Source organism: Nannobrachium achirus (assembly GCF_963921795.1).
Source record: "Nannobrachium achirus genome assembly, chromosome: 23".
Lineage (NCBI taxonomy): Eukaryota > Metazoa > Chordata > Actinopteri > Myctophiformes > Myctophidae > Nannobrachium > Nannobrachium achirus.
In genome coordinates, this window is record NC_137830.1 from 4,766,540 (window position 1) to 4,787,772 (window position 21,233).

General features: G+C 42.5%; 1 protein-coding gene across 1 annotated transcript in view; it reads right to left on the bottom strand.

Moving 5' to 3' along the window:
- Positions 1–17,322, bottom strand: part of LOC308308501 (RAC-gamma serine/threonine-protein kinase-like) — a gene marked incomplete at both ends in the record, with an annotated part of 30,277 nt that extends 12,955 nt beyond the window's left edge. The window contains 9 exons of the mRNA XM_080753914.1: positions 2,302–2,430; positions 3,808–3,930; positions 4,829–4,897; positions 7,011–7,076; positions 9,367–9,498; positions 10,989–11,160; positions 12,523–12,634; positions 14,493–14,621; positions 17,277–17,322. Coding sequence (XP_080610040.1) covers positions 2,302–2,430; positions 3,808–3,930; positions 4,829–4,897; positions 7,011–7,076; positions 9,367–9,498; positions 10,989–11,160; positions 12,523–12,634; positions 14,493–14,621; positions 17,277–17,322 — 978 coding nt within the window. The remainder of the gene's footprint in view (positions 1–2,301; positions 2,431–3,807; positions 3,931–4,828; positions 4,898–7,010; positions 7,077–9,366; positions 9,499–10,988; positions 11,161–12,522; positions 12,635–14,492; positions 14,622–17,276) is intronic.
- Between the last annotated feature and the right edge of the window lie 3,911 nt (positions 17,323–21,233).

Genomic DNA, 21,233 nt, shown 5'->3' on the forward strand with positions numbered 1-21,233 from the left:
TGATCATGAGGAGCTCCCTCTGTTCTGATGATGGTGAATGGAGGCGGGGTTTGAAGGGCAACTGTTTTGAATCGCTATTATTGTTTACAATCAACAGAAACTTAGGCGTCCAACACACAGCTGCGTGAAACATCTTCTCCGTATCGGCTGAGAATGGCCACTGGGAGCGCCATACTAATGCATTGTCAATGGAAGGTTGTTTGGTGTTTTGTCATGGGCGTGTCTCTTGGCCAAAAGACAGGCTGCGGTTGAGCTTGAGACAAGGCAACGGCAAAAAACCAAACAACCTTCCATTGACAATGCATTATTATACAAGTAGTCCGGCTCTCAATGGAAAACAGGCTCTCCAACCGTGCATCAAACGAGCACAGATGCATTGCTAGACCTGGGCCTAATCACATGAAGAATGTATCACTCCGCCACTGCACCTGATTATCCCATATGGCACAGCTGCGCCCTCTGGAGGGAAACACACAGTAGCAGCTTGCAGTGCAACTAGCCACTCGGACCAGATAACAACTTGTTACACTACTATCCCGTTGGAAATGGATTTCACTGTTAATTTCGATATATTTGGTGGACTTACTTTAGATGAATGGTTATGATAAGGAGAACACGAAACCAACCAGACATTGTGCTTTGTCAAAGGAAGAGCTTGACAAGTTAGAGTACAGCCAGGACAACTACTTGGGCTGTGAAATGTTTCCGGGACTTGTTGTTGTCATACAATGGTATCGTGCAGCGAAAATAGCCAATCTACAAGTAACAACGCGGCGCGACACGGCGCGTTGTTGTAGATCGGCTATTTTCGCTGCGCGATACAGTCGTACGGCGGAGCATAGCCTATTGGAACTGACAGCTCAGCTGTGGTGATTGCTGCCTCGTTGACTGCAGTGCGCTCAGAGCTCAGCTCTTTTTAATCAACAACAGGGACTATTTAAAGTCAGTCAAACTCTTCCAAGGAATCAGATTAGCGATTGTTTAAATTGTGAATTGCCCCACAGTGTGAATAGCCTATACTTTGATGCGTTTTGTTTGTTGGTGGTTGTATAATTGCAATATTACACTCGAGGGTGTGGAATAACTGAATTATTTGCACTCCTTTGATGGAATGCATTTTCAAATCCTATAGGCAGCGAGGTTCATTTGCTACCTACCTGCGTGCGCCTCTAGGTTCTTATCAGTTTGACGTGGACCAGAAATGTATATATATGGGCTGTGTCAATAACTATGACCAAAACATAAATAAACATTTTGAATTATGAACTGAACTAGTTAATTTTAAAATGTGTGAACAGAACTTTAAACTAGTTCATATCCACCTGTTTCCGCGAGAGTTTACTGTAGAATTATGTGCGGGACACTTCGGGAGAACAGCAGACATACACATATATCACATTGCGTCGCAGACGCAACCGTTGTGAGCTCGTAGCACTTATAGCAGAGTCCGACCGACATGACCAATATGTTTGACTGTCTTTATGACTTCAGTATCGGCAAGTTGTTGAATAAAATAAAGTCTTATTTTGTCTATTCATGGGTTGCATTTGTAGTCCTACACCAGCCATGTTGAGGACCAACACAGGTGTTCTGCTTGGCGTTTAAATTGGCGTAGAATATTTAGTTCTACGCAAAAAAAACAAAAAAAAAACAGCAACCACACTTGCAATTTCCCTTTCTACTTTACAAAATATATCGTCAAACATTGGTCTAGGACAGTGGTTCCGGGGACTCTGACAGTTTACACATGTAACCAAATGATAACGGGTTTAGGGGCACGGTGGTGCAGTGGTTAGCACTTCGCCTCACAGTTAGAAGGTCCTGGGTTCGATTCCCGCCGGGGGAAGCTGTGGGTGCTGGGGGCGTGTTCCTCCACCCGCGTCATCAGCACCCACACCCTAGGTGGGGTTGGCGATAGGGCCTCTCTGTGGTGAGTTTGCATGTTCTCCCTGTGTCTCCTTGGGCATAGGCCCTCACACAAAAACATGCAGTAGTCCTGGTTTCTATACTACCTCCCCCTAGCCAGCCGGGTGCTCCCCAATGTCCCCTGGCGCGGCAGGGGGAGAGCGGAAACCAGGACTACAGGTTAGGTAGTCACTGGGTGAGAAAAATGGGTTACAAAAACCGTGGGATAAAAAATATATATAAAAAAAAAAAAAATGATAACGGGTTCATTTGGTTCCATGTGTAAACTGTCAGAGTTAAGGGAAGACCTTGAAATGTGAACGTTTGAGAGTAGGTCTCTCCAAAATCAGGACAGGCATTGGAGCCTGGGGCTCTGATCATGATAAGGCATCTGACCTCAGGAGCGATGTACTCTGGAGTTCCACAGAAGGTCTTCATGGTAGCAGCGTCGCTGATTCCCTCCTTGCACAGGCCGAAGTCTGTGATCTTGATGTGGCCGTCTCTGTCCAACATCAGGTTCTCCAGCTGGTTGAGGTGAACATGACGACAGAACCAATCAAGACTTATCATAGACCTTTAACCCATTTAGGCCTGAACACATTATGACGCAATATTTTATGCTTTAACTATTGAAAAATAGCAGATATACAAGCTCACAGCGCGGCACCGAGTGCCGCGCTGCGAGCTTGTAGATCTGCTATTTTTGAAAAATTGTGAAAATTTGAATTTTGACCCGATTCTATAAGTGTCTTTTGAATCCTTCTAACGTTTTTTTTTAAAAACCAATGTTTCTATGTCAGCAATCTGGCCAGCCATCGTCAAAGAAAAGGTCCTTTTCACTTAACTGGAGCTCAGTTAGTCTGTTCTTGAGAGACTACTAGTGTCAGTGGTTCTCAAACCTTTTCATGTGAAGGACCCCCAAAATGATATGTATTTGGCCACAGACCCCCATCTCAAAATATTTAGTTCCAGGGACCACCCAGAAGCAAAATTTGAGTTACAAACGTTCGCTTTGAAAATACATATATTCAAAGATTTGCACACATTTTCACAACTTTTTCAAAAATAGCAGATCTACAAATAGATTGAATGTTATGCAGATTACGTTACAGTTGTGTTCGTGCCTGTCCTGCATGTGAGGATTGAATTAAAAAAAATAAATTATACCAAAAGATTGACAATTAGACAAAGGCTAATTTGAAATAGTGGCGAGATAATAATTTCATGTCTGCATTCCTTTGAACCAGTTCTTCATTAGGATCATTTCCCCACTAAAGTACAGAGAGGTTTAATGGCAAAAAGAGAACAAAAAGAAATAGGATTTGTGTGGGTTTCTTCATGTAACGTTATAGACATGATATCAGCAAATACTGTACGCCAAGGGTCTTCAACAGGGGGTCCGGGACACCTACAGTAGGGGGTCCCCAGAGTTACTACAGGGGGTCCTTCAAATCTTTGAGTGATAGAAACTTGTTTTTCTCCTTTATTATATTAACCACTTGAACCCTAGCATCCATATTCTGAGAACTGTAGCCAACAATAGCAGATCTACAAGCTCACAACGCCTCGCGCTGCTGTGAGCTTGTAGATCGGCATTTTCGGCAAAGAGGTTTAGCGTAGAGGCGGAAAAGAGCAGACTAAGTACAGAGTGAAAGGTCAAGTTTATTAAGTATTGACGGTTCAAGTGGTTAAATATATGAAAACACAAATTGACATGAATCCAAAATACACTGATGATTGTGCTGTCAAACGATGAAACTACATGAAATCTATGAACAGGTTGTGAGGGGTCCCTGCTTCATCTCTCTCCCAACTAAGAGGTCCTTGGCCTGAAAACGTTGAAGACCCCTGCTGTGCGCCAGCCCTATCTCGTACAGACGTGGTTGACGGTGTATAATCTACCTTCAGATCGCGGTAGACGATCTTCGCAGAGTGCAGGTAGTCTAAAGCGGAGACGATCTCAGCAGCGTAGAAGCGGGTCCGGTCCTCAGAGAACACTCGATCTCTGGAGATGTGGAAAAACAGCTGGCGAACAGAGAAAAGCACATCAGTAGTACACTAAAGCCCGTATCAGAGTCGGGTCTGCGGTGGAAGGCTATCCACCGCGGTGTAGTGCGGTGTAGTCTTTTTGAGCGTTAACGTTGTAGTTTTATGACTCAAAAAGACTACACCGCACTACACCGCGGTGGATAGCCTTCCACCGCAGACCCGACTCTGATACGGGCTTAACTGGTCTAGAATCCTATGGCAGGGATGGCATTACACCTGCTGAGATTAAATCATAGGTTTAATGTCCATGAAGGTAATAATGACAACAGGGACGTGCTGGGCCCCTGATTCAGCCCAGGAAAAAGAGTTGGAGAGGCCCTCATTGCGCGCTATAGAGAGAGATCTCTCTCTCTCTATAGCGCTGCTGCTGCTACTCAAAGATTTGCCATTTCAGATCATGACAAGTGACAAGCCAGTGGGCCAATTACATGAGATATATTTTGTCGTTGTCGGGTGGAAACCTTGTATGTCCAAAACCGTTTGTTTTGTATTTATCATTTAAAAAATGAATTAAACTAGTGAAAACAGCCGATCTACAAGCACACAACGCCTCGCACTGCGAGGCGCTGCGAGGCGTTGTGTGCTTGTAGATCTGCTGTTTTCACTACATTTGTGCGACGGCCTTGTGTGATGAAACAGGGCTTTGCTTTGCGAAAGAATTTACACATTTGAAACTTGGAGATACGAGGTTTCTGACTGACAGTGACGATTTACTTTGTTGGCCACCCAGCCCCCAAAATGGAACGAAGGCCGACATTTTATTTTTATTTTTTTCCTAATGGCCGGCCTGGACCGGCCGGGAATGAACCGGCCGTTCGGGAGTTGTCCCGCTTTTCCCAATGGCCAGCACGTCCCTGAATGACAAGACTCTTACCTCTCCCCCGTTAACGTATTCCATGACAAAGCAGAGTCGATCCTTATTCTGGAAGGAATACTTCAGAGACTGGAAGAGAAAAAGTGGCATAAGACTTGCAGAAGGTATTTAGGTTATTAGTTTAGGCTTAAACTAGACCTTACCCGTTCAAAGATATGTGCTCTGAAACATGTGCAGAGTGAGGGTTATGGGGAAAGTAACTGTAACTGTTGCGTGCATGAGAATATATGTAGGAGCATCATAATGTAAAGAGCAGCCCATGGAGGAGTGCATTGTATTGAGACAGACAGTGCTGATGAATGTGTAGAACAGGGTTCCCCAATAGGCGGCCCGCGGGCCCCTACTGTCTGGCCCATACCAACCCCAGTAATAATGGTGGTATAAGAGCAGCAACAACACTAGTATATCGTCGTTGTCGGGTGGAAATCTCGTATCTCCAAATTTGTATGTTCTTTCGCAAATCACACAAGGCCGTCGCACAAAAGTAGTGAAAACAGCAGATCTACAAGCAGTGAAGCACACAACGCCTCGCACCGCGAGGCGTTGATCGGCTCTTTTCACTAGTTTAAATCATTTTTAATATGATAAATTCAAAACGAACGGTTTTGGACATACACGATTTTCACCTGACAACGACGAAAACTGTCGCTGGAGTAGCGGGAACGCCACCGTCGCCCCCTGCAATGCTGTGGCCCTCGGCTTGGTACCCTAGACATAATTCGGCCCTTGGGCAAAACTAATTGGGGAACCCTGGTGTAGAAGGATTGCTTTGCTATGATTGTGAATATAGTCGATCAGTAATAACAATAGATATACATCATACTTTGAAATGAAAGTAGCATCACTACCAATAGTATATTTATGATGAATGAAAATAATTTTACATCAAAATGATGTGAATAGAAGTATGGGGATTATGTAGGTGTTAATATGTACTGTAGGCCTATTTGTGTAACGGGTGCTCATTGGGTGCGTTCGTTTGGAGTTGAACTCCTCATTGATTTGCAGGAGGTTGGCAACTGTGCTTGCTTCTGCATAGTTTAGTCAGAAACATTCACATCAAGTAATTTACCATTTATTGCAAAATGGAATATACGATAAGCAGATTTAACCATTTATTTGCATAAATGGAATACAGTTAATCTTGGCGTTTAAAGGGCTCCGCGAAAGGAGATGCTCCCTGACATTTTGTGCAAGATTTTCAGAGCATGCTAAGCAAAATCAGGGAACGCAAGCAATGCCCCCCATAGGGATACAATAGCAGAATAATAGCAATACATTGACATGTAACTTAGTCAAATCACAGTATCTGAGCATAACATTGACACATAACTTAGTCAAAATCACAGTATTGAACTTAACAACATTGACATGTAACTTAATCAGACAATCACAAGTATTTGAGCTTAGCCAGGCTGCTGGTGCAAAGGTGGAGGCTGGGGTGGAAGAGGCAGCAAGCAGCAAATGATTCCAAAGCTTCGGAAACCAAGCATAGGAAGAGAAAGCAAGCCCTATTTAAAGGAGCCTTCCCTACTGATTGAGAGCTTTGATTGGAGTATGGCAGTCATGTGACGTAATGGCCAGCAGGTATGATAATGAGGTATGAGAACAGAGCTGACTGACATCTGACTACAGCTGAGCAGCGACTTGACTCCCATGTCCTGCATAAACTGACGCTTCATTTATTCCATACCCGAGCATGCGCGCGATCCGCACAACGGTGGACACGCTAATGACAGGCTTTCAGGCGAATTCACCCTTTGTTAGCCTCCTGGTTGGTCCCTGACTGACCAACCAGCAGGCTCTATCTGCCTTGTCTCGCCCTGGTTCCGCCTTTTTTAATGTTGAATTAGCTAAAACATAATTTTTGGAGAAATACAAATATTTAAAAACATGCTGATTCACTATGCTGCCACTGAGCAGCTCCAATTGACTGAAACAAAGTTTGAAATTAGAATTGAGCCCACAGAATAACAATATGAAGCAACTGAATTAACATGGCAGTGGATGGAATGTCCCACTGAATGTCCCACCAAGACACAGCAACCAATGGGTGTGGAGAGGGGCAGGACAATGGGCAGGACTTGACAAAGGGTGAATTGCGTGTGGATACATTTAATGACAAGGCTTCTCTGTTAACACGTCACAGATCCAGCTAGAGTGTTGGGTGGGCCATACTCACAGTTAAGAATGGATGTCGGGTGTTTTTGAAAACCCTGCTTTCTGTGATCGTGTGAGCGACTTCACCCTGTGATACAAAGAGACAGTAGATCATCAAAGATAATCAAAGATGGGAGACAGGTCAGTACACAAAAACAATATTGCTACAGGCTATGCCTTGCATTTTTCAAACATTTGCAGAGATCCTGTTGTTTTAGAAATAGTGGAGAAATATGTGAAAAGGGTGTTCACTTCCGGCAGAAAGCGTGAAAAATTAAAAAACCCTAGATAGACCCCTCACATGCTACTTAAAGAAGATTTTTTGGTTTTTTTTTTCCCTGTATGGTAAGTGAATTAGAGCCACCAGATCCCATGGGAAAAGTGCTTGGTTCCGTAAATTCTTGAAATCAGAGCACAAAAATACCCCTAGGTACAAATTTGTGAACACATTAGCCTATTGTTGTTACATATTTCTCCCACTAAAAGTGGGACAGAACTCTCCTAGAATGTGATGTTTGTGTCAGAGCATCTTTCATGTGTCAGAAATCAGAGCAATGTGTTCTTTTTTCAAACAGTAAGCTTAAGTTTGGTCCGACTGATTTAGAAGAATGAATATGTGTCTGTAGTTTACCAAGTACTGTTGCATGTATCATAGGCCAAATATTATTATTAATATTATTACACTACACATACTGTATATGCGTGTGTGTGTGTGTGTGTGTGTGTGTGTGTGTGTGTGTGTGTGTGTGTGTGTGTGTGTGTGTGTGTGTGTGTGTGTGTACACGCAAATGCACATGAGTCTAGACTGCACCAGTGCACTGCACAATCCTCAATGCCACACTGTGGGCACACCTGTCTAAATACGCACAAAAAGAAAGGAAATTTGACTTCAGCCCATTATATCTCCCCTTTAATAATATCAATTTGTATTGTGTTTTTTATCATTGTTATCGTTGATTTGTCACCTTTACAACGAGGTACGGCTTGTAAACATCGGGCATTCGAGGCATGAGCTACTGTACACAGCCAACCGTGTGGGTAGCGCCGACCCAAATCTTGCCAAAATGGCTTGCAATTCTGTTCTGCTGGCATTTACTCTCGTTTTGGGTTTCCCTGACACTGAGATTAACATTAACAAAGTGTAACGTCTTTTGGAAAAGCAAAGCCCTGCTTCATCATACAAGACTGTCGCACAAAACTAGTGAAAACAGCCGATCTACAAGCTTGTAGATCTGCTGTTTTCACTGGTTTAGTACATTTTATAGATGATAAATAGAAAACAAACAGTTTTGGACATACAAGGTTTCCACCCGACATCGACAATATGCTAAATATAAGGTGCTGGGAGTGAAAATTATAATGTAGGGGTACCTTGGATTCAAACAATATTTATGGGGTGCCCTGAGACAAAAAAAAAGTTTGGACTGAAGACTCACCTTTTCAGACTCCACCTAAACCCTTAGCACTACAGAAAAATCAATGAATACATGAAGCTAGTTAGCATTTGTTTTGTTTTTTATGTTTTTTAGAACTTTGATTATATGGTGTTTTTCTAGATAGATATCCTTTTGCATTTGTTATATTGTTGATGATGTACTGACATATTATCTTGTTTATTATTGTGATGTTATCTGCTGATTGTAAGTCGCTTTGGATTAAAAGCGTCTGCTAAATGCCTAAACTGTAAACTGTAAACTGGAGTAAACTACAATCATTGGTACTGTTGTTTTTTTAAAAGATTTCTTTAAGCTGCAACCTGGAAGCTTTGTGAATAACGTTATTCTGACCACTATGCATGCTCTCTCTACTGGATTTAATGCCAATACTTTTGTACTTTTACTCAAGTAAATTTAGATTTCCCGACTTTTACTTGAAACGTTACATTACATTCCAGTATCGATACTTTTACTTAAAGGTCCGCTGTCAGCCCCGAAATTATAATAGTATGATATAAAAGACTTTGAATCAAAATTTCCCATCGCCCGCAGCTGGGCTAATTGCTTTCTGAGGGCTGCGAGAGCGTCCCTGCGGGCCATGGGAAGAAAATGTACATTGTACAGACATACAGTAAGTAACAGTCAATTCATTAATTTGATTGGCTTATCACACATCCCCACAATGACATCAACAAACACATTAACTTGTTTTTAAAATGATTTCTTAAGGTGACAGTACCCCTTTAGGTGACATAGCCTCTTTAAGTAAAACATTTAAGTACTTTTTTTCACCACTGACTGGTTGACACCTGAAGCTTAAAGTGCAACAACTCCCCTTGGCTCAGTGGTTCAAAATGTGCCTCCCATGCATGAGACCTGGGTTTGATACTAACTGCGACTTGACGGTTGCAGAAAACCCAAACCAATGAAGAAGTGGACAACCTTGTCAACGATGACTTCCTTCTTGAGGATCTTCATGGCGTAATGGAGGCCACTCGCCTTCTCTTTCACCAGAATCACCTTCCCAAAGGTTCCCTTCCCCAGCAGTGTCAGGTAGTCAAAGTCATCCATGGTCTGGGAGAGAGAGAGAGAGAGAGAGAGAGAGAGAGAGAGAGAGAGAGAGAGAGAGAGAGAGAGAGAGAGAGAGAGAGACATGTACCAAGACATCAGAGACACATACTTCCCACAGATCATAGCCACCAAAGGAGAGTTTGAAAATATGACCAATGATGAAAAACTCCCATACCTGCTGGGTGAAGTAAAACAATGTGCAAACACAGCAGCAAGATTTGTGAGCTGCTGCGATAGGAGAAGGATATCAAATGGAACCCAACCACCTTAAAAACCATTGTAGCCTATATCCCTGCTCTGCCTGCACGTAACCGTGATGCATGAAAACTGTTTTCACCTGTACATATTTTGTTCTGATTGTATTGTATTGTGTACACTTCTGCTTTGGCAATGTGAACGTATGTTTTCTCATGCCAATAAAGCCCTTTGAATTGAATTGAATTGAATTGAGAGAGAAGTGAGACATAACATGCCAAGTTTAGCTGCACTTGAACAACCGTTCCAGGCTGCCATATCCAGCCCAAGAAACCGTAGAAACGGGGGGGGAAAACTGACAAAACTTGTTTTTTCTTTTTTTTATGAGGACTCCCATCTTTGCCATACCCCAGTGTGGTTTTTGACAATAAAATGTTAATTTAGTTTTAGTCATAATTTAGTCACCTGAAACGTTTTAGTTTTAGTCTAATTTTAGTCGACTAAATATCAGAAGATTTTAGGTGACTAAATCTACAGTTGATTTAGTCAACTGAAATGTATTTTGGCAGGCCTTGATGGCATCGTAATGACTGATTTAACGCTTGGTTGCGTGCTGAAAATAGCAGATCTACAAGCTCACAACGCTTTGTGAGCTTGTAGATCGGCTATTTTCAGCACGCAACACCTGAGAGCAACTAAACATAAAATGACTCTCTTCTCCACTAGTCCCTCCTGTAACGTTTTAGTCTAGTTTTTAATTTTCTTGACGAAATTGTAAATATATTTAGTCTTAGTTTTAGTCACCAGTAAGACTCCCTAATCGGGAGATAAGCGACCGTCAGGTCGCAGCGTGATTTTAGGGCAAAATGTGTAGGAGCAGTGTCCAAAAATGTGGTTCAAAAAATCGGCCTGATGGTGGCGCTATATGGGACATCCATATTGATGAGATGAGTGTAGACATACTGTGTACCGATTTGCGTGATTTTAGGGCTAAATCTGTAGGAGCAGTGTCCAAAAATGTGTTTTAAAAAATCGGCCTGAAGGTGGCGCTATATGGGACAGATCCATGTTGATGACATGAGTGTAGACATACTGTGTAGCGATTTGCGTGATTTTAGGACAAAATTTGTAGGAGCAGTGTCCAAAAATGTGTTTTAAAAAATCGGCCTGAAGGTGGCGCTATATGCACAGCTTAGTTTTTGTTTTGTTTTAGTTTAGTTTTCGTCAGTGGAAAAAAACACAGTCGACAAACGTTTTTCGTCATAGTTTTTTAGTCGACACAATCAACACTGCCATACCATAGCCTTTTCTGCACTGGCGCCACCGTCTTGTTGGCTGCTTGCCGCGTCCATCTCCTCCTGGTTGGCGTTCTGGATCTGCGAGGCGGCGGGGCGGCGGGCGGCGCCGTCCTCCTCCTCCTGCTTGGCCAGAGAGTCACACACCATCTGGATGGCCTCGGCCCACTCATCCCTACAGACCATTACACCACCGTTAGCCTCTTAATATTAAAAAAGGACAACTTTGTTTTTTTTTTACAACAAGGGTTCATATTTTAGACTTTAGATTTTTTCGGCCGTAGTCGCCGCGGACCACCGGAACGAGGGTCCGCGGACCCCCGCGGCCGTCGCGAGCACCTCCGCCTCGCCGATACGATTCCGTAGAGCCGTCTCCCATCATTTTTAGACCAGGATTGAGGGAGTAGCAGGCAAGATTCCTTCACCAATGTAAACACAGTTGCTGAGGGAAGCTACTTCCTTTAGAGACAGCAAGACTCGCTGTGATTGGCCGGTGGTGTATGATCGGCGCTGTGATTGGCCGGTAGTGTATCATGTGGGAGATGACATCATTTTGCCGGGAAATTCTCCCCCCCTCACAACTCATAGAAAACATATAAAGAGAAGGCTTCAGAAGCTGAAAATAACAGAGTGGGGGTTCTAAAACTTTAGCGATTTAACAGTTAGGACAATTTTAAGATTTGTTTTATAAAAAAAGTTACATGGTATAACTTTAAGTCACCCAGTTTGCAGCATATTACATCCTGCACATAATTCTACATTCATTCAAACTCTGAACTCTGACTGGGGAGGGAGTCAGGGAGATAGGTGCGTCTAATGATCCTGCCAATCATTTTGATGGGGTGTCATTACAATGAACACTGGCACACTGACTATCTAGAACAGGGGTGGGCAACATATATTCCACTATATTTCCACCTTCACTCCAGAGGGCCACATTGCATATTGCTACGTCCTACTTTGTCATTCTAGTACTGTATCTCATACAAAAGAAGCAATAATAGCAGATCTACAAGCTCAAAACGCATCGCAGCTTGTAGATCAGCTATTTTTGCTTCTTTTGAATTGGAATCCTGAATTATTGTTTTGTTATTTTTTAATTGGAATCCTGAAATGTAACATTTTGATTTAATTTCAAACGCATTTAGTTATATATACTCATGATAACTTACAAAAAATGAATTTTAATACTACAATACTAGTCATTAAGCTACTAATATAGACAGACGGAATTAAAGCAGGTCATGTTTGGAATTGTAACAGCCGAAATCAATAATATATCAGTATTCCGGTATTAACCTGAGGGCCGCATTAAGTGAAGGTGGGGGCCGCATGTGGCCCACGGGCCGCCAGTTGCCCATGTATGATTCTAGAAAATAAAAACATGGCACTTCATTTCAAAAAGGTTGCTGAGCCAGGCATTGGAGGAAAGAAAAGATGAGCGTTGAAATGTTTTCATTTACTTCTTTCTATCGTTTTAGTGATTTTAACTATTTTGATTTGTACGCATGGCCCACAGGTTGGGGGGCAGGCGTACCTCTCCTGTGCGGAGTCTAGGTGAAAGGTCCTCTCTATGACGGAGGTCCATTGACGACAGCGAATGATGAAGGTGTTGGGCCTGGGTCGCTCTGTCTTCATCAGTTGGCATTCTGAGAGAGAGAGAGAGAGAGAGAGAGAGAGAGAGAGAGAGAGAGAGAACGAGAGAGAACGAGAGAGAACGAGAGAGAGAGAGAGAGAGAGAGAGAGAACGAGAGAGAACGAGAGAGAGAGAGAGAGAGAGACTGTGTGAGGGTTAAACAGACATTTCGCAAAACGATTTTAGCCCATTGTAGCTCACGCATGGTGGTAGAGACCGAGCCCCGAGCGTCATGTTCCCGTGTTTACATGGGCTTGGGCAGAGCGACTTATATATCCCCCTACAACTACACCAACATTCAGATTTCACAAACAAAGTGCTTAATAAAGTCTCACTCCTGTCTAAATACGGTACGGCATTCTATAATTACCCGTATCCTCCGTGTTCTTTAGTAAGAAGCCTTTTTATCCGATCACTGCCTGTTTATCTCAATGGGGTTGTTGCACATGGAGAACGCCAGGAAATACATGGGAAAACAGAAAGCGATCGGATCTTGCAAAACACATTTTTTGGACACTGCTCCTAAAGATGTTGCCCTAAAATCACGCAAATCGGTACACAGTATGTCTACACACTCATGTCATCAACATGGATCTGTCCCATATAGCGCCACCATCAGGCCCACCATCAGCCCGGGGTGGGGGTGGGACTGAATTACTAGGGCCCAGAATTTGGTGTGACACTCTTGAGCTCAGCTAGATACAGTGTTGATTACGTCGACTAAAACTATGACGAAAAATGTTTGTCTGTGTTTTTTTCACTGACGAAAACTACATTAAAATCTAAATAAAAACTAAGCTGTGATGACTAAAACTAAGACTAAATATATTGACAATTTCGTCAACAAAATAAAAACTAGACTAAACCGTTAGCGAGGGAGGGACTAGTGGAGAAGAGAGTCATGTTATGTTTGGTTGCTCTCAGGTGTTGCATGCTGAAAATAGCAGATCTACCGGTACAAGCTCACAGCACGCAACCAAGTGTAAAATCAGTCATTACGATGCCTTACAGTTGACTAAATCAACTGTCAATGTAGTCGCCTAAAAACCTACGATATCTAGTCGACTAAAATTAGACTAAAACTAAAACTTTTCAGGTGATTAAATTATGACTAAAACTAAATGACATTTTATTCAAAAGACTGTAGCCATGTTTCCATAAACGTATTCGAATTAGGGAAGCGAATTATCAGAAATGTGTATTAAGACAAAGCAAATTTAGCCCGTTTCCATTTGCGGGTGTCATTCGAATTAGCAACGGTCGCATGGTTGACAGAGTGCTGCTCATCCTGCAAGTTTCAGCGTCCTCTGGAAGGTGGCCGATCTGCAAGCTCACAACGCGGCGCGGAGACGCGGATGCGAGCTGCTGTGAGCTTGTAGATCGGCCACGTTTGGCACGCATCACTGCGTGATGAGGAGGGTTAGCCACGGATAGCTTGACTCCGGGAGTTGAAAACGGGAGGAATTTACACACGGTCCGTGTCACTCCGTGTGTAACAAACAACCGGTTTGTTTTGTGGGCTATAAACGCTATACAATGGACGTTAAGTGGCAGGGGAAAGTGTTAAGTTGGCGGACGATATGGACCCAGAACGTCATAATGTATTCGCATTTATTGTCTGACCCGTTTCCATTCACAAATGCCCATTTAGTTTATTCGATAAAGCCTCAAAATCCACCTCCTCCGAGCGGATACATTTTTTTGCGGATAATGAAAGTTTATTCGCATTTTGAAGTGTTTCCATAAAAAGATTTTGCGAATAAGCCGCAAATGCGCATTAAGAGGCTTTTTGGAAACGCCACTTATGACTAAAACTAAATCAAATGTTGCTGTCAAAAACAACACTGGCCAGATACACGGGGTGTCCTTACTTGCTACACAGAGGTTGGTGAGCGGAGCGGTCAGGTCAGCGTGCTGAGGCTTGTCCTTGAAGCCCACGAACGAACCGTCCGTCCTCAACAGGAAGTAGCGGCGGCGCCAGTTGTACCTGATGTACTCGCCTGCCGACAGGAAGTAAAAACAAACAGATTTCCTTCAGCAAAAAAAAAACAGTAACACTCCCTAAGCGGGAGATAAGCGACCATCAGGTCACATGTATGTTGTCTGCAAAAAACAACCTCATGGTGGCGCTAGAACAGGGGTTCCCAAACTTTTTTGTCTCAGGGCACCCCATAAATATTATTTTTAATCCGAGGCACCCTACATTATAATTTTTACTCCCAGCACCTTTTATTTATAGCATATCGTCTTGTCGGGTGGAAATCTTGGATGTCCAAAACCGTTCGATAATGTACTAAACGATCTACAAGCACACAATGCCTCGCGATGCGAGACGTTGTTTGCTTGTAGATCGGCTGTTTTCACTAGTTTTGTGCGACAGTTCATGATGAAGCACGGCTTTGCTTTACCAAAAGACGTACACATTTGAAACTTGGAGATACGAGGTTTCTGCCCGACAGTGACAACATTTTAGTGATTATGTTGTGAGGAAAACATTGAGACATTTGTTAGAACTGACTGAAAATAACTTTGTACTTCAAGTTTAAAATGATACTAAATATTTTTTCAAGTGTCCAAATAAATTCCAAATATTATCAATTTATCTCGCGGCACCCCTGGACTGCCGTCATGGCACCCCAGGGTGCCCCGTCACCCACTTTGAAAACCCCTGCGCTAGAAGAGGGGCATGTGAGAAATCAGGGGGCGGAGGTTGTGGTTTGCCAGCCAAAGGAGTGTGTGTGCAAAGTTTGGTGCCGGAGATAAGAGTAAGGCCAAAAGTGTGACGTGACGTGATGGACAGACAGAGAGACAGACAGACAGGACAGACAGCCAGCCGGTGGAGGTTTTCATAGTAACTTGCGATCTACAAGCACACAACACCTCGCGATGCGAGGCGTTGTGTGCTTGTAGATCTCCTGTTTTCACTACTTTTGTGTGACGGCCTTGTATGATGAAGCAGGGCTTTACTTTGCGAAAGAACATACAAATTTGGAGATACAAGGTTTCCACACGACAACAACGATATACTAGTGTTGTTGCTGCTTTAATACCCCCATTATTACTGGGGTTGGTGGGGGCCAGACAGTATCACCCCTATTGGGGAACCCTTAATAGACCCTATTCACGGCCTGCCCACGCAGGCGCACTCAGCCAATTTCTCAGCAACTTCCTGGTGCTGACGTCAGCTTTGAAGGGTAGACTAGCACAGAAATTGCTGGACTTAAAGCCAACAAATCATTATTTTGAACGGTAAAGTAAATTATAACACTTTGTGCCTTTTACTATCTTGTGTTCTTGATCATGCTAGCAGTATTTTATACTTCACTATTCGGAAATTGCATTACATTTGCGATTTCTGTGTTAACTCCATGGGCTTTTAGTAGGGTTTTCCCCTTCAACCGTGACGTCAGCACCAGGAAGTTGCGTAACGTGAATTCGGTCAATCGTTCCCATGTTGAAAAATGTTCATGTATTTTATTTTTTTTAAAGGCAAAAATAGTGGAAATATTAGATCTACAAGCGTGTAGATCGTTTCCACTATCAATGTTATTTTTTAAGTATAAAGTTGTCAAGTCAAATATGTCAGTAATGTCTTAGTATAATAAGTTATGTGTCATATTATCTACCATGTGCAACTTCAGTTCAAAGCCTAAAAGCCAAACAGAAATGTAATTGTCAACGACAAAAACTCAATTAAATCCTTAATCGCAATTATTTGAGTGACAATTAATGGTCATGTAAAACGTTATAATGGTGACAGCCCTACATACAGTGATACACAGACAGCACCTGAACATTGAGGGCATTTAAAACCCATTTTGAACGGGTACACATTATTGTGTATTTTATTTATTTTATTTTATGCTTTAATACTGAAAAATAGCAGATATACAAGCTTGTTGATCTGCCATTTTAGAAAAATCGTGAAAATTTTAATTTTGACCCGATTCTACAAGTGTCTTTTGAATCCTTCTAAGGTTTTTTGAAAAACCTATGTTTCTATGTCAGCAATCTGGCCAGCCATCATCAAAGAAAAGGCCCTTTTCACTTAACTGGAGCTCAGTTAGTCTGTTCTTGAGAGACTACTATGTCAGTGGTTTTCATGTGAAGGACCCCCAAAATGATATGAATCTGTCCACGGGCCCCCATCTCAAAATATTAGTTCCAGGGACCACCCAGAAGCAAAATTTGAGTTACAAACGTTTGCTTTAAAAATACATATATTCAAAGATTTGCACACATTTTCACGACTTTTTCAAAAATAGCAGATCTACAAGCTCGCAGCGCGGCACTCGGTGCCGCGCTGTGAGCTTGTATATCTGCTATTTTTCAATAGTTAAAGCATTCAATAATTCTAGGCCTAAATGGGTTAATAAGCGAAGCACACAGACAGTACGGTTACAGTCGCCGGTTCAAAAGAATGAAAAGGCTTATACTGTATACCAGGCGTCTTCAACGTTTTCAGGCCAAGGACCCCTTAGTTGAGAGAGAGATGAGGCAGGGACCCCCACAACCTGTTCATAGATTCCATATAGTTTCATAGTTTGACAGCACAATCAACAGTGTATTTTGGATTCATGTCAATTTGTGTTTGCAGATATTTAACCACTTGAACCGTCAATACTTCACACACGAGACACACAAAATGCACCCACCTCTTTTCAGGAGCCATCCTTCCTTGACAACGTTGTGGTCGCTCATGGTGCCTTTTCCCCGCAGGGGCGTCAAGGGGTATGCAGCTGCCATACCCTGGGTCCAGAGGGGGGGGGGGGGAATAAAAGTTACTTTTAAATATAAATCCATGAATGTATCTTTGTCTATCTGTGCTGGTTATTATGTTGTTAAATTACAGTAAAATAACTACAAATTTAACAAAATGGTCACTTTAACAAGGTATTATAATTATATTCTCCACACTTGTATTCTCCCCATCTTGACAAAATGGTACAGGTGCAATGCATTATTGTTAATTGTGGTGCGTTTACTAACATGCCAAGTTTAGCTGCACTTGAACAACCGTTCCCAGTGGCTGCTATATCCAGCCAAATAAACCGTAGAAAAAGAGACAAAACCCATCTTTACCATACCTTATAGCTTTTGCTTAACTCATAGTCTGGTATGTTCAAACATGAAGGATAAAATTTTCGGGGGATAATGAAAACTTCAGAGTATAACAAATCAGAAGATTCATGATTCCATTTGCAAAATCCGTAGGGGAATTTTTGACAGCTGCTGAAAGTTTGTCTCATTCACTTTCTATACACTATACTATGAAGGAAAAAAATACCCCAAGAAAATCTGCTTTAAGTAGCATGTGAGGGGTGAAACTAGGGGTTTTTAATGATTCTGAATCCAATGCATGAAAAACATTCCTTGGTCTAAAAGCGGATGATTAGTCATCACTTTTCATTGTTTCGTGGGGGCTGTTTTTAGCCCAAGGAATGTTTTTCATGCAAAACAAATGCTTGCAATGGATTCAGAATCATTAAAAACCCCTAGTTTGACCCCTCACATGCTACTTAAAGCAGATTTTTTGGGGGGTATTTTTTTCCTTTATAGTACATAGATCATAGTGAATATAGTACATATAGTAAGTGAATGAGACAAACTCTCAGCAGCTGCCAAAGATTCCCCTACGGATTTCACAAATGGAATCATGTCTTTTCTGATTTGTTATACTCTGAAGTTTCCAAAAATATATAGTTTTCATAATCCCCCGAAAAGTTTAACTAAATTACACAAGCGACTTGATTATCACCTCTCTTGATGCCGTGACCCCGGATGAGGAAGAGGAGGGGGAGTGGTGGTGGGGGATCAGCGGGTCCCTCCGTCTAACTCCTAGACACCCGCCCACTGTCACCCTCGCTGTGCTCTCCTCTCTAATCCACTCTGTCTCTCTCCCTGTCCGGCGTTCCACCCTAACCTCACGTCGCCCGGGGCACACACCTGAATGTTACACATTCACTCACTCTCTTTCTCACAACCACTTTTCCCCTCTCTCCCTCCCTCTCTCTCTCTCTCTCTCTCTCTCTCTCTCTCTTCTCTGTCCAGGGTTGTCCTGCAGTGTCTCTGGAAGGAAATAAGAGGGACAGGGTTAGAAAGAAAAACGAAGAAAAAGTCAAAGGACCGTTCTTTTTGCTCCCTCCCTTCTCTGGTGTTCCCCTACACCAGGGTTCCCCGATTAGTTTTCCCCAAGGGCCGAATTATGTCTAGGGTACCAAGCCGAGGGCCACGACATTGAATTATGTCTAGGGTACCAAGCCAAGGGCCACGACATTGAATTATGTCTAGGGTACCAAGCCGAGGGCCACGACATTGAATTATGTCTAGGGTACCAAGCCAAGGGCCACGACATTGAATTATGTCTAGGGTACCAAGCCAAGGGCCACGACATTGAATTATGTCTAGGGTACCAAGCCGAGGGCCACGACATTGAATTATGTCTAGGGTACCAAGCCGAGGGCCACGACATTGAATTATGTCTAGGGTACCAAGCCAAGGGCCACGACATTGAATTATGTCTAGGGTACCAAGCCGAGGGCCACGACATTGAATTATGTCTAGGGTACCAAGCCAAGGGCCACGACATTGAATTATGTCTAGGGTACCAAGCCGAGGGCCACAACATTGAATTATGTCTAGGGTACCAAGCCGAGGGCCACAACATTGAATTATGTCTAGGGTACCAAGCCGAGGGCCACAACATTGAATTATGTCTAGGGTACCAAGCCGAGGGCCACAACATTGAATTCTGTCTAGGGTACCAAGCTGAGGGCCACGACATTGCAGGGGGCGACGGTGGCGTTCCCACTACTCCAGCGACAGTTCAGATATCGTTGTTGTCGGGTGAAAATCTTGTATGTCCAAAACCGTTCGTTTTTCAATTTATCATATTAAAAATGATTTAAACTAGTGAAAACAGCCGATCTGCGGTGCGAGGCGTTTTGTGCTTGTAGATCTGCTGTTTTCACTACTTTGCGACGCCTTGTATGATTTGCTAAAGAACGTACAAATTTGGAGATACGAGATTTCCACCCGACAACGACGATTTACTTGTGTTGTTGCTGCTCTTATACCACCATTATTACTGGGGTTGGTGTGGGCCAGACAGTAGCCCCCCGCGTGCCGCAAATGGCCCGTGGGCCGCCTATTGGGGAACCCTGCCCTACATCAACAAACGTTAGAACAGGTGGACTTACGTACTTACTGGTAATGTTACTGTGAACAAACTGTGACCTCAGGACACAGAGGTTCTAGACTCGAATTAGGGATGGGACGTGATCGTGATAAAAAACACTCATGATAATCGTATCGTGGAGATTTAATTTATCGTGATATCGTCCTCCGTCATGCACTGGGATCAATTCACCATTTATTTGCCGAGCTGCATATCCGGTACCACTTAAACCCTCTATTGGTAAAATGTACTTATAATATACGTACTTGATACAGTCTTTTTTTCACTCTCTACCAAATCTCTTTGCCAAAAAAATAGCCGATCTACAAGCTCACATCGCGCGGCAACACATCGACATCGATTATTATTATTATTATTATTTTACAATTCATTAAGTCGGTCAGCTTGATTCCCTGTTGGCATTTAGCTCTGGCTGTAATAAACCTCCTCAAGGAAATGGAATATTTTTGTAACATTTTGTACCTTTGATGAAAACTTATAAATGTGAAATAGTACTTTTACTTTTGACACTTTAAGTAACTGTTTATATCAATACTTTTGTACTTATACTGACTTCCTGACAGTGCAGTATTGATACTTTTATTTAAGTACAAAATTAGAGTACTTTTTCCACCACTTGTTTCTTTTTGGCAACAGCATATGATGGGAGCTATGGAAGGGAGAGTATGTTGACTAATTCAGTGGTTCTCAACCTATATTTATTTTAACTAGGGACCACCAAAATAATCATATTTTAACTGGGGACCCTCCCACCCTGACGAGCACTAAGAGTTGGCATTACATTTTGTATAACACTGTTCTGTTGTGAAAATAGAAGATCGTAGAACAACTATTTTTACAATTTCTGCCTCTAATATTTGACAATTTGTCCAATGTTTAATTTGTCATTTTAGAGGTATTAAAACGTCCTTATAGCCTATTGTCACTTTAGAAATGTGCAGATACCCTCTATAGTCTATACACTCAAACTTTATGTTGGTTTGTTTACTGTTTAGGGAGAAAACAATGATTGTACATTAAGTTAATAATCTGGGGACCCCTCAAAATAATGTGGGGACCCCCAGAACCACTGTACTAATTAAGCTAAATCGTGACAGCTGGAGACAGCATGGACTCGTTGCTGACCCAACAACTCTGACATGGCAGACAACAACAACACTAATTATTATTAACAGTAAGTTGACATTAACTTACATGTATTATTTATTAGCTCCATTAAGTGCACGTGCACGCTATATATCCACCTGCTGCGACATGAACAATGCTAAATACTGGAAACGTTAGCGCTGGTTCAGAGCGCACTGACGCTCTGCCAGGCGGCTGTCTAAAAGACTAGAGCAGGATTTTTCTGCCTCTACGACGGCTCAACTTCAGTCCAAATAAACTAAACTACTTCACTACTCACCAAACCAAA